This window comes from Platalea leucorodia, assembly GCF_965183815.1.
Source record: "Platalea leucorodia genome assembly, chromosome: 1".
Lineage (NCBI taxonomy): Eukaryota > Metazoa > Chordata > Aves > Pelecaniformes > Threskiornithidae > Platalea > Platalea leucorodia.
In genome coordinates this window covers 13,575,087-13,591,016 of record NC_138823.1, presented here as the reverse complement: position 1 = coordinate 13,591,016, position 15,930 = coordinate 13,575,087, and the positions used below count along the sequence as shown (strand labels likewise).

Genomic DNA, 15,930 nt, shown 5'->3' with positions numbered 1-15,930 from the left:
AGATCTCTAGTTCAGATTCTCCATTTAATATGATTCTACAAAAATCAATGCAGGTCTCACCTACTCTGCAAATGTCCACTTTCCATCCTCCTCCAGTTTGTAAACCCTGGTGCCTCCCCCAGCCCATCCCAAGGACTCCTTGATTGTAAAAGATGAGTTTTCCATCAGGCTTCAAAGTATTATGAATCCAGAGCCCATCTGATTGGAAAAGTAGCAAACTGGAGTCAAGCATTGATTAGAAAAGGCATTTTCTTAAATAGGAGGTTGGCATCAGTTTCTTTTTTTATTGATGCCTGTTATGACAATTAAATTCCCCTTCCTCCACCCACCCCCATGAACATGGGGAGATTGTAAGACAGCTGGTGTAGTATTCCTTTGTGGTTGTGCTGACTGATGTTGACCTCAGATCCTTTTAAAAATATGTGTTTTACAGAATTTTTACCTTTGGGAACTTCCAAAACCACTTCAACATATGAATCATGCTTAAAAAATTGATTTTTTTTTTTAATTATTTTTTTTTAGTTCTGTAGGGAGTGAAGTGCACAGATCAGGACTTGATGGGAATATCAGCAGGGTCACAGGAAGGGACCCTGTTTAAAAGGGATCTAAGGGCTTCTGTGACCTTTGCTAGCTACCTCTGTCAATATTGAGTGAAAAGTGGTGTTTTAAGGAAACTTTTGTTCCAGAAAAGACTTAATAGGCCTCCATAGATCTACTGCAGTTTCTTTGAACCCACCTCTTGTCAAGACACAGACCTTTGAAAACTTTGATTTGCATTAACTCTTCTTTCTGCCTTTACTTTTACAGCCAAGGCAGGCCCTATAGCTTTATTTAGAAATCACCCATCATTAGTAACCACAATCATTTAGTAGACATATTTACAAGGTAAGTGACAGTGGGAAGTAATTAAGTTTAATAAAAATCGCACTCAATTTCAAATCTGCAGACTTCAAAATAATAATTAATAGAAACTGCAGCTTCTATAAAAAGATACGGTATTTATAGCAGTATCTTCTTTCTTTTCCAGCTAAACACATTGAGTCTAATGGAGATTAAAATCCCCTGTCTGTTCATCCTATCTGTTTCAAAGCCATTTTCTACCTGTGGTGCACTTAATTGTGAATTATCCACCGCTTTTATTCTTCATGGGAAGATTTTTGACTCTTAAGTTGATGACAGGGGGAGGAAGAGTTCAGCATTGTCCAAAATGGCCTTGTAAATGCATATATCTTGAGCTGTGGCTTTCTGTTAAATCTGTGTTTTATAGATCAGTGCCTAATGATGTGTGCTTTGTTTCACAGGTATCATGCAGCTGACAGGTCTGCTGGCAGAGCCGATGGTCACAGCCAGGGCGGAAATTCTTCATTAAACAGAACAGAGTAAAATAATCAAGGAAGGTTGGAGCCAGTTGCAAGATCTTCTGAGTTGATTGCTCACCCTGTCAAAAAAAGTCACCATTTGGGACGACAGCCTGCTGCCAGCAGCTGCCATGGCCAGCAAAAGAAAGTCAACAACTCCCTGTATGGTGCGAACTTCTGAAGTCATGGAGCAGGAAGGCGCCGAGGGCGTAGAGGCTCCTAAAGAGAAGGGGGCTGGCACACCACAGCAGGACTTTAAAAAAAGTTGGCCTTCAGAAAGCTCAGTCAAAGACTGTGAAGTGGTTGAGGCAAAGCCCCCAGCTGAAAATCAGTCTAAGAAACCCCAGGGTGGTTACGAGTGTAAATACTGCCCTTACTCAACACAAAACTTAAATGAATTTACAGAGCATGTTGACACTCAGCATCCAAATGTCATTCTCAACCCCCTGTATGTCTGTGCTGAATGCAACTTTACAACCAAAAAATATGATTCTTTATCTGACCACAACACAAAATACCACCCGGGAGAGACTAACTTTAAACTGAAATTAATTAAACGCAATAATCAGACTGTTTTAGAGCAGTCCATTGAGACCACTGCTAATGATGTCACTGTCACGAGCGGTGGGCTAGAAAATGCAGAGTGTGATGATTCACTTCATGGGGGAATTAGCGCGAGTAAAACACCAGTGATGAAGCTGGGAAAGCCTAAAGGGGAAACCAAGAAGGGTCCCAAAAAGCCAGAAGAGGGAGTTACGGAAAACCATGTAGATGGCACTCTCCCCCGCATCATAACTGAAGCCACTGAAGCTATTGCTTGTATAAACGGAGACCTTCTCCATGATGTGTTAGCCCATGTTATGCCCTCTGTACAGCTGCCACCAAATATTAACCTTGTCCCCAAGGTCCCAGTACCTCTGAACAGTACCAAATACAACTCTGCACTGGACACTAATGCAACCATGATCAACTCCTTCAATAAATTTCCTTACCCAACACAAGCAGAGTTGTCGTGGTTGACAGCAGCGTCAAAACATCCGGAAGAACAAATCCGAATCTGGTTTGCTACGCAACGTTTGAAGCATGGTATAAGTTGGTCTCCTGAAGAAGTGGAGGAGGCAAGAAAGAAGATGTTTAATGGTACTATCCAGGCAGTTCCTCAAACCATCACCGTCCTGCCAGCTCCTTTGACAACTGCGAAAATGCCCCAGCCCATCATCCAGACAGCTTTGCCTTGTCAGATACTGGGCCAGACCGGTTTGGTTTTAACTCCCGTGTCAAATGGTTCAACTGTTTCCTGTTCACCAATTACACTTGCTGTTGCCCCGAATCAGGGGCAAAAGAGGACGATACAGACCTTGTCAAGCGCCCCAGAGGCCAAGCGTCCTCATGTAGTTCAGGTGCCTGAGATTCCTGCCAAGGTGACTGCTGTACCACTGACACCAGCCAGCGAGCGAAAAAAGACGAAGGAGCAGATAGCAGAGCTGAAGGCCAGTTTTATGGCAAGCCAGTTTCCCGATGATGCAGAAGTCTACCGGCTGATAGAGGCAACAGGTCTCTCCAGGAGCGAGATCAAGAAGTGGTTCAGTGATCACAGGTACAGAAGTCAAAGGGGCATTGTGCACATCCCTGGAGATGCTTTAGGGAAAGATCAAATAGCACCTTCAGCTGGTCGACACGGCCGTTCGTTTCACCCATACACAGATTTTACTCCCCAGAGATTCAAAGAGAAAACCCAAGAGCAGCTTAAGGCCCTTGAGGAGAGTTTCTTAAGATGCTCTTTTCCCACCCAAGGAGAATTGGACAGACTTCGAGTGGAGACTAAACTGAGCAGGAGGGAGATAGATTCATGGTTCTCTGAGCGGAGAAAGATAAGGGATAGCATGGAGCAAGCTGTCTTGGACTCAATGGGATCATACAGAAAAATTAAAGAACAAGGAACTCCCAATGGTGCAATAAGCCAGGCAGAACTGCTGAGTAGCTCCCAGCTCCCTGGTGCTTTATCTGGGTCCTCTACCACGTTTAAGAAAACCCAAGAGCAGATTCATCTACTGAAAAGCACATTTGCAAGGACCCAGTGGCCATCACCCCAGGAGTATGACCAGTTAGCATCTCAGACTGGGCTCACAAGAACTGAAATAGTTCGCTGGTTCAAGGAAAACCGATCTTCACTAAGAACAGGGTCGCTTAAATGGATTGACCAGTACCAGCAGCAGTACGTTGTTGATGGTCATAATGAGCAAAGCCAGAAAAAGGGATCAAAACACACTGAGAGTCCAAAGAATGGTAATGAGGTGTCTCGGCAGCATTACCAGGAGCATAAAAAACTGAATGAAGAGAATGGGGGGAAGCTAGTGGTGAGAGCAAAAAGAGACTGTGAACCACTGAAAGACTCTTTGTTGGGGAATCAGGCGGAGGGTACGGACAGGTTGGAGTGCAACAGCCACGACGGCCACGGCAGCGAGGAGAACGAGGAGCCGGCGGAGGTCAACTGGGTGGAGGTGACGGTGGGTGAGGATGACGCAGCATCGGACTGTACGGACAGCTGGAGCCAAACAGCACCCGAAGGCCAGGCAGAGCTGGCGGACTTTGACTCTGAAAGTATATCTGGAGACAATTCCCACGTATAGACAGGTAATGCTGATGGTGCCCTGTTTCTCTGAGCCTGCCTCTGTCTGGGTGTGCTTCCAGCATCCTGTAGCCCCTCTTCAGTATAAATCCCTGGAGCCCATCCCTGCCGGATCCTTGTGCCTGCTGGATGCCTGAACAAAAGGGAGACCCATCCTGCTTGTAAATTAAAGCAACTGCATGGTAGGGGAGGGGTTAGTGCCATTTGCCTTGTTTCTTGTTTCCTTGTGGGTCAAGTCCTGGATAAGGGAGTTTTGGGGTTTGGGTTTTTTGGTTGGGGTTTGGTTTTGGTTTTGGTTTTTTTTTGGCAATAAGTGATTAAACCTTAAACTTTCTGCCTTTAAATGACCTATGTAACCTCTACAGCGCTTGATGTAAAATATACCAGCTGAGCCACGCAAAGAAATAGTAAGCAACACCAGTTGCTAGTATCCACCTTGCTAACAGATCATTGATCTCACGTGAATAGAGGCTGTGCCTGTTTCTGCACCTTCCGTTGGTCCTTCCTTTGCTCAGAATAAAAGGTTACTGGGGGAAGGGCCCAGGACAGAGAGGCTTCTTTATGCAACAGCAAGCAGAAAAAAAAAAAAAAAAAAAAGTTGTGGGGACTGAAGTGGCTCATGCAAATGTGCTCTCTTCCTCTTGCAGGTGAGAACTGCCTTCAACCTCGCTTTGTTCTGCTTGCTCACTCTAGAGGCTTAGGAAATGCCCCAGACTAAGCTGTGTGGGTGTTTTAGCAGCTCTTCTTCACAGGATCTTGAATTTAAAAGCAAGCTGCAGGGCCTTTCTTTAAGGGGGTTTTATACAATCTTTCACAATGTGAAAGGACTTGTTATTTGGAGACCTGAAGCCTGTTTCTGATCACAGTTGCACAGGTATAAATCTGGAGCAAGCACCGTCAGCATTTCTTGACTTGCACGTTGAATTGAGTTCACTGGAGACTGTAACATTTTGTGCTCAGTATAACTGAGCCTGTCTCTCTCCCAAACTGGAGTCTCCTTAAGCTAGAACTTATGCTACAGAAAGCTCAGCACCCTGTCTTAACAACCACAGTGAGACAACACCTATTTTAGAAAGAGTTAGTAGGTTTTTGGTGTCTAATAAGTATAATATACTTCAGCATTTCTTTAAAAAAATATATTAAAATTAAAAAAAAAAAGGGGGAAGGAAATACAAAAGCCAGGACTGATAGAAGTCCCTCCACACTTGCAGTGAAGACTTATACTATTGCAGCTGGCAATACTTGAAATGAACTACTATCTGTTGCAGAGGTGCAGTTTTTCTTAGCAAGCCCAGCTGGCTAGCCTAGAGCCCTCCACTTTCTTCTTGTACAATACTTGTCCAAAAGTCTCCTGGACATTTTTTCTGAGTTGAAAAGGGAAACGCTGCAGTGGTTTTATTTTGAACTATGAATTATGTCAGCTAATTTTGAGAAATGTTGTCAGAGCATCTGTATTGCCAAGTATCTTAAAGCTCCAGACTACAGTGCAAGGCACTGTCCCACATTATGCTTGCAGAAGTTGGTAATTAGGGATGTGAGGAGAAGATTGTGTTACCTGTGTGGCAAAGGCAGAGATTAAAGGAGGAAGGACACAGGAACATCAGCCAGAGGCACACTGGGGTGCCACTGTTGTGCAGCCACATAAGAAAGGAGAGCCAGGATCTGATCTGCCTTTTAAAATCAAATGTGTGATGAATAAATGCATTGTGGGATTTTTTTTCCCCTTCTAGCTATAAACGTTTGTACTGAGGGAGCAGACCAGGGGCTGGGAGAGGGAATGGGGAGGAGGGCAGGAGAGGGGGGGTTGCCTGAAACCACTACCTCTTACAAACCTCTTGTACCATGAAACAAAGCTCTGCAACGACCCTCTTCCAGCAGCGTAGGTTTGGCGCCTGCATTTTTGTGCTTGCGAGCAGCGTAGGGTATGTTGAGGTGAACCTCCTGCCTTCATGCCCTGGCCCAGGTGCTAGCTGTAAAGCTCCGGTGTTATCAGAGAGGAATTTTAATAAGAACTTTGATCTCAGTTAAACTTTTGCTGGGTTATCCTTTTGATGAGGAGCTTTCTAGTGGCTGGTTGTAAAATACACCTGCTGAGAAGAGATGCACTGGAGCAGGGCTTCCACTGCGAAGACCATGCAGTAAGATCAGAGGACCATTTTGTTCTCTGCTTTTGCCTGGTTCTCAGCATGCTGGCCTGGGGACTTGACAAAAGCCCAAAGTCTTTTTCATTTTAGTTTATTCTCCCTGTAAGTCTCAGCCCAGAAGCACAAGTGCCTGCTCTCCGGTGCCTGCATGGAGGCATTGTCACAGGTGTTGTGACACAAAAGCTGGAAGCTTTATACCCCATGCTGATGGGACCCATGGAAAAATCCCAGCTACTTTTTCCTTCAGGATAAGCTTCCACTTCTATCTTTGTGAAGCCTATCTTACATAATTTTTAACTAAAACTTTGGTGTTAAATTAACAAGGTGTTATCTTAGGTGACATCCAGGGTATGACTCATAAGCAAAGACTGCGTAAGACCTGACGGAGGGCCTGTATCTGCCTGTTGTCATGTAAAAGTCTGATTTTTCCTAACATCATACTCCTCGGTACCTTAGAGGGGTCATGTCACTGTCCTGGCTGCACGTAGGAGGTGGACCGAAGAGCTGACAGAGGACTTCTCCTCCTCCTCTTGACTCTCACACAGCCACAGGCATTATGTGAAGCTTTCACTGCTGAACCCTACATCTGGCAGGAACATGCTCCTTAGATATTCATGGTGTTGCTGTTTTCTCAGCTTGATGTACATAGTTTAAAGTGAATGTTTTTCAGTGATTAATCTCCATACTCCTGTTGTTGGCTGAATTTGTTTGTGGCTTCTGTAAAACCTGAGGTCTTCCAGACCATCGCGGTCACTCTCTGCTGCAGTGTGAAGCTTTAGGAGTTTCTGAAACTATTAGGTAGTATTTGTGTTACAGCCTAGACAGGCCTTGGAAAATTGAGTTTTTTAAAACCGATCTGTGTTTGGCAGATTCTCCTGCTGGTGCAGCTAGTGGGAGTTTCACAAGTGCCTGGCCTTGGCAAGAGCAGGATTCACACCGGTCTCTGAAATACCATCCCTGGACTAAGAAAAGGCTCTGTTACTAAGTCTGTACCTGAAGCTTTTGGTAAAATTGGATTTATTCCACAGAGCAGGTTGGGTTTCCTGAACGGTGAGGCTGGGAGACCTGTCCCTGTAGGGTACCAGGGCCTTCAGGATGTTGAGTGGCTGCTGTAGGGTGCACTACAGCCATCACTGAAAATGCTCCAGATGCTGTGTAACAAAGCCTCTTATAACAAGGCCCAACTGCTCTATCAAGAGAGTGCTTTAGCTCCCTTTCCATCGATAGAGGTATTCCTGCCTTCCAACAGCGGGGCAAAATTAGGTCTGTTGTTCCCATTTGCACAAGCCTGACAAACAGAAACTGGTCCTAAATTAAATACAGTAAATTGCAGCTCAGACATGAGAGCGGGACCAGAGCGTGCCAGAGTGGTTGGCAGCTACCGCTGTCTTTCTTCACAGCATTGTCTCCCCGTGGGGTTTTCCCAAGATCAGTATTTCCTCAGCCCAGAGCTTTTGGGTTTTTTTTCTCAGAAGCATACTTTTTTCCCCCACCACCGCCTTCTCCACCATAAACTTTCTTTTTTAGAGTTGTCTTATGACTTCATTTTAAGCCCAAACCCTGCAAGATGTAGACACCAAAGTCCATGGCTTATGGTGGGAGCGAGGTAGGTGGACGCCCCAGAAGATGTGTGCCCTGGCTCTTGATGGCTGTGACCGCTGCTCTGTGGAGATGTGCCAAAGGAAAACCATGTCTGGGAGTTGCACACCAGAAGAAAAAAAAAAAAAAAAGAAAAGAGTCTGAAGGAAGTCACCCCTTGCTTCTGCTGTGTGCATTGTACTGGGCATCAGAGGTGGTCTGAGTCCTCTTGATGTCTCCAGCCCCTTTTGCACCGCTGCAGGAGCTGAGGTCGCTCAGTGGCCCAGTGCGTTCCTTGGTGTCCAAAGCTGGTAAAAGTGACCAGCACTGGGTTTCCCTCCCTTTCTGCCTAAGTTCTCACTTCTATTGCGGTTTAAGGTTTCATCCGTAAAGCTAGCTGTAGTGCCTGTTACTGGTGTGGGCTCCAAGGCACCATCCTGAAGTCAGTGTGGGATTGACCAGTGTTTTTTTGCAGAACTCTGGTCACCCTAAAGCATTTCAGGGAGTGAGGCCGAAGTACGGAGGACTTGTAATGTCCCCTGAAACCAGCGAGGTGTGTTGGAGACCCAAGCTGTAATGCAATGAAGGACTTCAGAGGGGGAAGCAAAACCCAACGCAGCAATTAAAATTTTCCACTGAGTTAGGAGGAGCAGGGGGCTGTTTGAGTGAGGAAAGGTCGCAAGGATGGGGGGGACTTTTGTCTTTGGTGTTGGTGCAAGCCTGTGCACTTTTACTGGGCTCGACCACATTGCTCTCTGCGTTGCAGATGCCAGACAGAGCTCACTGCTTTTGTGGGAAATAACAGACCTGGTAGCAGCATTCATGAAAGTTGTGAAATAACGGGTTAACTCAGGTTTTGGTAAGCACTGCTGTGGGATGGGTGAGGAGGATGGTGCAGGGAAGCTGCATCGTGCTGCTGCGTGCAGCTCCAGCCTAAGTGGGTGCTTGTACTTCTTGCACGTTTACACCTCAATGAGAGAAAACATGCTGAACATAATCCCTGTCGTAGAGCCCTTGCTCTCTGCTGGGAACTGGAGATATGTGTAGGCAGGTGAGCATTTGAAGGTTGGTGGTTTGGAGGTTATTTTTTAATTTCTGGTCCATGGTGCAGCGTTTATGTCGGTGCAGGAGTCGTAGCGGAGCCAGGGAGCTGCTCTGCAGAGCATGGGCATATGCAATTTTTTCCGTTGTCTTGCAGTTTGTATAATTAGTTTCTAAACTCATGCAAAAAAAAAAAAAAAAAAAAAAAGGTGCTTAATGAGAGACTTGACCAGGGAAGGAAGACCTGAAGTCTTGTTGCCTTTAGCACCATCTGTCCTGTGGTCGCAAAGTGGCTGCCCCCGACTCACGTGCACATCGTCCTTGAGCCAGCGTGAGGATCTGCTCGAGGTGTGTAGTACTGAGGGATCAGCAGAGTCAAGGCTGGGCCGTATGTCCCTTTTAGAAATCTATTGGGGGTTATTAGCTGGATGTTACATACAAGAAAAATCCAGCACCCTACCGCAGCATCAGGCTGTGATAGGGATAGGCTTGGTTAATGATTATGGTTGTATGGTTACATAAATGTATGGTTAATACAAAATACAGTGCTACCACGTGTGCAGGGTTGTAAACTGGACACCGTGTTAGTTGACAGCTCAAATAGTTGTTTGTAGTGCCTTCAAAAATAATATGCTGCTTTTATAATTTTTGCAGGGGTACTCCTCAGCTGCACTGTCCTGATGTTGAAGGGGAAATGCTGTCTGAAAATAGAAGAAAACTCTATTTTCCTGCCTGGGGTGAGATAGCGTGTTGCAACTCCAAGTCTCAAACCGCACTTGCGGAGGCACAGCGAGAAATACTCTCGTGGAGCATCATCATGGGATCGTTTTATAGTGCCAAAGTCCTACTACTGCATTAAAAAAGAAAAGAAAGAAAGAAAGAAAGAGAAAAGGGTCCTTGTACATAGGTTTCTCCTTAGCTTCTCTCCCACCCACTTTCCTGTCCAGCCTCTTCCTCTACTGGAACAGATTTGTACAACGTGAAAATTTTGTTAACTTTTTAATAGGTGCAAGTTATTCTTGCATATAATGCCATTGCAAAATTTGGGGGTTGGTTTGGGGGAGGGAAGTGTCTTTTGTGGGGGAGGGAGAAGAGAATTTTTTTCTGAAGCGTTTTAAGACAGATTTGCAATCTTTTGGAGTCTCGTTGGTGCAGATCAACATCTGAGCCCAGATCCCCACCCTGGTTTACATTTCAGCCCACTTAAATGTGTTACGGGGTTGGGGAGGATCGTTCTGGAGTGGTTGGGGTTTGGTTTTTTTCTTGTTGTTTTGTCTTTTTTGTTTTGTTTTATTGCCACCTGCTACTGGTTGAAGTATTTAAATCTCAGCTTTTCCGTGCTCCTACAAGGCGAGTCTTCTCCAGCTCCTGTAGTTCACTTTTCAGAAGCCAGCCCCGGCTGTGGATCTCTGAAGATTTGGCTAGAATGCCTTTTTTTGTTTGTGTTTTGTTTTTTTTTTTTTTTAGCACTTTTTGTTTAAACATGCAGTACAACCCCCAGAGGGGTTGGAGCGAGGAAATTAAGATGCTTCATATTCCGAACTTGTTTCTGTTTCTTCAGCTGGTACAACGATGGACACCATAGCCAACAGTTTGCCCTCCAGCTTTAGATGTTGTAGCGCACAACAGAAATTTCTGATTAATCCTTGCCACTAAATTTTTAGATCAATCCTAGGTTCCCGCGTGCACTTTTTTTTTTTTTCAAATACCGCTAATTTGGATTGTGTGGGGGTGTCTGTCTGTGCACGTGTGAGGAGGAGGAGGAGGGAGAGCGGGAGCGTGAGTGCATCGGCAAGTGGGTGCGAGAGCCATCCGGTGCGTTCCTCTGACGAGCTGAGTTTGGAAAACTTGCCCACCTTTCAGTACGCTGCACAAATACGATGCTAGGGAGTTTGAATAAATCCAACTTTTCTAACTTGTTGCTCATTTGTTGTAACTCAATAAAACAAAGGCTAAACATTTTGGTAACCTTTTTCTCGTCTCCCCCTTTTTTTTTTATTATTCCATTTAAAACCCAAACTTGGCCCCCACCAGCTCTCCTTGGTGCACAAGAGCTCAGTGTCTTTAGAGCTGTGATTAGGGTTTTAACGGGGTTTGCAGTAATCGGCTTGGCAAACACTAACCAGATTAAAATGAACTTGGGGAACTACTGCCATTTATTTCCCCGGTGTCAGACAGCTGTTGCCCGTGCCAGGGGACTGGGTAGCACCTGGGAGTGGGGATTTGGGGGCACCTTCATTTTGGTTGCAGTCACAACCTGAATGAATGAATGAAACCGTCCCCATGACTCACCCATATAGAATTACTTTTATTAATCATCAGAACAACATTTAAGTGTCGAGGGAGGTTTGCAGTAGGCGGCAGTGAGTGCTCGGCAACTTTGCTTACAATAACGTTGTCTGGTTCATCGCTGAAAAGAAGTAACTGGGTGGGGCAGCGGTTGCACTCGCCGCGTCTGCACGTCACAGGCCAACGGCGAGAGGTGGGGAAGCGACCTCGGCTCCTCCATGGGCAAAGGCAGCCTGGCAGTGCGTACGCACGTGTCCCATCCATCACACGCGGTGCTGTGCATCGTACTCCATCGTACTCCTGCGTGCATGGAGGCAGGTGCCTGCGCAGTCACGTCTGTACCCCCTGCGCGGCTTGTCAAATCGATGGATGCAAGCATCGGGTGGCCAAAAAGCAAGTGCCTCTGAGGACGCTCCTGCAGGACTCCAAAGTTGTAACTGAAACTAATTGCCACTTCTGTCTGCTTTGCTTACATGAAAGGATGCTAATGTTTTAATTGCCCTTGTGCACAGTTTTTAACAGCCACTTGGCGGCTTAATATTCCCGTTTGCCTCTCTCCTGTCTGATGTGCGCATAAGTCTGTGTGTCTGGAGCGCTGACCTACTTTGCTTAACCAGCAGCGCTCCCAGGGAGCTCAGCAGGAGGTTTAGGAAGAACAAGACCCACCTGGGTTTTTCTGTATTCGTACAGCCCCAGACACGGTGGGATTGGGGGCCAGGACTGGGACGCTTTAAGATCTCTGCAATTCAAATAAAACAATAGCAGCAGCCCTGGAGTCTGTCATTGCACCGATAATAAAGCTGAAGCTCTCCCACAGCAGACAAATGGGCTTGCAAAAGACTGGCACGGCCTTTGCCAGCGTCGGCAGAACGGCAGCACCGGGTAGTTTGTGCAGGCAGGTTGCGGTGTGGTGATCCCAAACCTTCAGACACCAGGTTTCATGGGGGAAAGCTGATCTGGTGGCCCCTTTTTTTAGCTTAAAGCAACCCAGGTCCCCACAAACATTGCTCCAGCGTGGCTGCCAGAACGGGTTCACAAACTGGGCATCGCAAGCAGGCTTTGTTTTTAATTAATACTGCCGCAGTGACTGTGTTTCTAGGAGTCCAAGCGGCGAGGCACAATCGGGACATCATTGTACGCAGCGGCCATTAGGGACGGCCTCGGCGGTGGGGTTTCGTTGCACACGGGTGAAAATAGGCTGCTGACACCGAGTTCCTCCCGCGCAGCCTTGCCTCCCCGGTGCAGGAGCCGGGCGTTTGCACCACGGTGCGTGGCCGAGAGCAGGGCCCGGCGCCCAGCAAAGCCCCGCGGCGAGGGGATGGCTCAGGACAGCCTTCCCTGGGCAGGGACCCCGCAACCAGCAGTCCCTGGTGCTCAGGTTTTGATTGACATCTTTCACAATGATGTGCTTTAACCTGAGTCTCTTGAAATGTCCCAATCGGAAGGAATCTAGTTAACACAAAAACACACACACCAAAAAAAAAAAAACCAACAGATTTTTGCACTTGTGCAACACTTGTTTTTTTTAATGTGGCTTGTAGAAAAATCCATCACTCAGAAGCCGGGAATGACTTGAATTTCTTGGCCTTCTTAATTTACCTTTTTAATTTAGTCTGCTTGTATGCTGACAAGAGGATGGGTTTTCATGATATACACACATTGCTTCTCCTGGCTGGGCCGTAAGGTGCTGGGAAGGGTGCTGCTCAGTAAATGAGGTGCCGTTAGCTCCTTATGGCTGTCAGAGGTGCAACTGAGGACAGGTCGGGCGGAAGCGTTATTAAGTGTGATCGTGGTGGGAGACCGCTTGGGCAGCATGGAGTAAGAGCATCACAGAATGGTTTGGGTTGGCAGGAACCTTCAAAGATCTTCTCATCCAACCCCGCTGCCATGGGCAGGGACACCTTCCACTAGATCATGTTGCTCAAAACCCCATCCAACCTGGCCTTGGGAAGTTTTGAGGCAGAAACTTCAGCATATACGAATCGCTCTGCAGCCTAAATCAGTCGTTTTTCATGAATCCTTTTTTTTTTTTAAGGAAAAAAAAAAAAAACTCTTCACTTTTCAACCACACCACTGCAGTGGTACCATTTCTAACCACAAATCTCCGGTGTTGACCTTCTTTGGGAATTTCATGTAATGCATTGCTTTGAAAGGCAGCCAGCAAGCAGTGCAGGGAGTCTGCGTCTGCAGGGTGAAGCCCAGCAGAAGAAGGGGTGGCCCAGCACCACGTGGACCATCGCAGGCTGGGGGAGAAGTGCTGGGTTATGCAAGAAAGACATCTGAGTGATTATGACCATAATGATAATTATGTGGTGATGATAACTTAAAATCTAGAGAAATACGCATGTAAAATGGCCACCAAGCTAAGTAATATTTATGCATTAGCTGAAATCCAGTTACTGAAACTTTCCCTATCATCTTCTTGTAGCCCTCAGATATTGTTAGGTAGCAAAATGACTCATCCTGAAATCTTACTAGGTTACAGAAGGGGGAAAAAGAATTAATTTTGCAGGCCCATAAGGCGACATTGTAAGAAGTCCATTTGGCAGCCTGATAGCAAGGAAAGAACACACCAGTGATGGAAAGGAACTTTTTTAATCATCTCCTGAAGAAAAAGAGAGACCTGAGACCATTTAGCTCAGCGAAAGGGAGGACTTTGGTCCTCATTTGGGCAATAACTAATGGAAAGCTGTTATGAATGGGGCCTGTGGCTCTTGGGCATAATTCTGAAAGTATTCATAGAACAGCAGGAAAAAGGAACTTATCAAGAGTAAGAGAATGTGGGATACGCAATGAAGGGATGAAAAAGTAGCATAAAAAACTGAGACAGGGCTTCTTGGGTGTTACACAGCTGAACCATATCCCAATCAGATTATGGCAAGCTCTAGCGAGGATGGAGGTAAGAGCTGAGTGACCGGGTAATTGTCAGACCTAATCACACCGCACACATCTTGAGCACCGTAAAGAAAAGCAGGGGGTTTTTTTCCATTGTTTTATTATTTCCATCAGACCTGATGCTCCAAAATGGTAGTTCTAATTATATTACAGTTCTCATAATTTAAGTGTACTGTGAAAACCACGCAGCCAGCAAATTGGCTCGGGCACAGTAAGTGGGACATCTATGAAGCTTCTTCAATACACAAACTCATCCTCTTCATGCTTTTTTTTCTTTCTTAAAAGTCTATATCATCCCAGTGCAATATACCATGTAAAATTTAGCATGCAGCAATCTCAGTCTAAAAAATCATTGGTTTTGCAACACATCTATGAGATAGTTAAAGGAATAATACCATTAACCTAAGTTTATGGACAGAGAAACTGAGAGATGTATGTAGTTATTCACAAGACTGCAGAATAAACGTGCTAAAGAGCTAGAGTTCAGCTTGGCCGTGTCTTGACTTCCAGCAAGGAAGCTTCATTTTATATTTGTATCAAATCATTGCCATTTCGTTGGCATTTGTCCTGGTTTCAGCTGGGATAGAGTTAATTTTCTTCCTAGTAGCTGGTCTAGTGCTGTGGTTTGGATTTAGGATGAGAATAATGTGATAACACACTGATGGTTTAGTTGTTGCTAAGCAGTGTTTATACTAAGTCAAGGACTTTTCAGCTTCCCGTGCTCTGCCTGGTGCACAAGAAGCTGGGAGGGGCACAGCCAGGGAAGCTGACCCAGACTGGCCAAAGGGCTATTCCATACCATATGACGTCATGCCCAGTATATAAACTGGGGGAGTTGGCTGGCGGGCAGCGATCGCTGCTCGGGGACTGGCTGGGTGTCAGTCAGTGGGTGGTGAGCGGTTGCATCACTTGTTTTTCCTGGGTTTTATTTCTTTCTTTTTGTTGTTTTCCTTTTCATTACAATTTTTATTATTAATTTTTATTATTGTTATTTTATTTCAATTATTAAACTGTTCTAATCTCAACCCATAAGTGTTCTCACCTTTACTCTGCCAATTCTCTCCCCCATCCCACCGGGGGTGGGGGGCTGAGCGAGCGGCTGGGTGGTGCGTAGTTGCCAGCAGAGTTAAACCACAACAGCATTTCTCATTCTTTCCCCCAAAGCCTTTCCCTTTCCAAGAGGCAAAGACACAAGGGCAGAAATGAGTGAGCTGGGACTGGGGCTCCTCAGGGACCCGCATCCCGCACGACCCCGCCGGGATGTCCCTTTTCCCAGCGCAGCTCTCCAGGTGAAGCTTTCACCTTCCTGCCTTAATGCCCTCCACCTTTAAGTCTCCCCCTGAACACCTTCCCTCTGCCTCCTATTTCCAGCGACCCTCGTTATTTCGGGCCCCCCCATGGGAGGTGCCAGGTGCTCCCCCCTGCCCGGCTGGCATTTCTGGATGCTTTTTTATTCCCATGGAGGGGGAATTTCGCCTCCCTTTAAAGCAGGAGCTGACAGCATGCCCCGCGGTGCTTTATAACACATTAGCATGCATGTGTGATTAAATCCGTCTTGGTATTAAGAGCATCACTATCTCCTCAGCTTGAGAGTGACGAAGCCTCTTTGGCCTCTCTGAACTGCTCATGCGAAGTCACTAATACCAAAAGGCATTTTGCCACATGGTGGCATTTAACATACATCTGTACCTAAATGTTTGAATCTGACATATTTTGCTTTTTTGCCACCCCATAACCCCAGGAGTCCCTCTCATCTTGGCGCTGGAGCCATCGGCTAATGCCGGTGAACAATGACGCAGTCCTCCGGCGAAGTGGAAATACTTGACTTTGCCTCCTGCCTCCATGAGCTCCCAAGACACGCGTTAAACAGCGGCGTCACGTCTTGTCACCCGACTGTTAAACCTCTTCATAAAGGGATCTTTCCCAGCGCCTATTCATTGTAGCCAGGTTTCACACAAATTCAGGCTTATTTGGCTGCTCTCTGATGGTCTGTTTG

General features: G+C 46.2%; 1 protein-coding gene across 1 annotated transcript in view; it reads left to right on the top strand.

The window, feature by feature from the left end:
- Positions 1-9,874, top strand: part of ZHX2 (zinc fingers and homeoboxes 2) — a 78,860-nt gene extending 68,986 nt beyond the window's left edge. The window contains exons 3-4 of the mRNA XM_082315239.1: positions 1,302-3,992; positions 9,405-9,874. Of these exons, the coding sequence (XP_082171365.1) occupies positions 1,490-3,988 (2,499 nt within the window). The 5' untranslated portion in view covers positions 1,302-1,489 and the 3' untranslated portion in view covers positions 3,989-3,992; positions 9,405-9,874. The remainder of the gene's footprint in view (positions 1-1,301; positions 3,993-9,404) is intronic.
- The last annotated feature ends 6,056 nt before the right edge of the window (positions 9,875-15,930 follow it).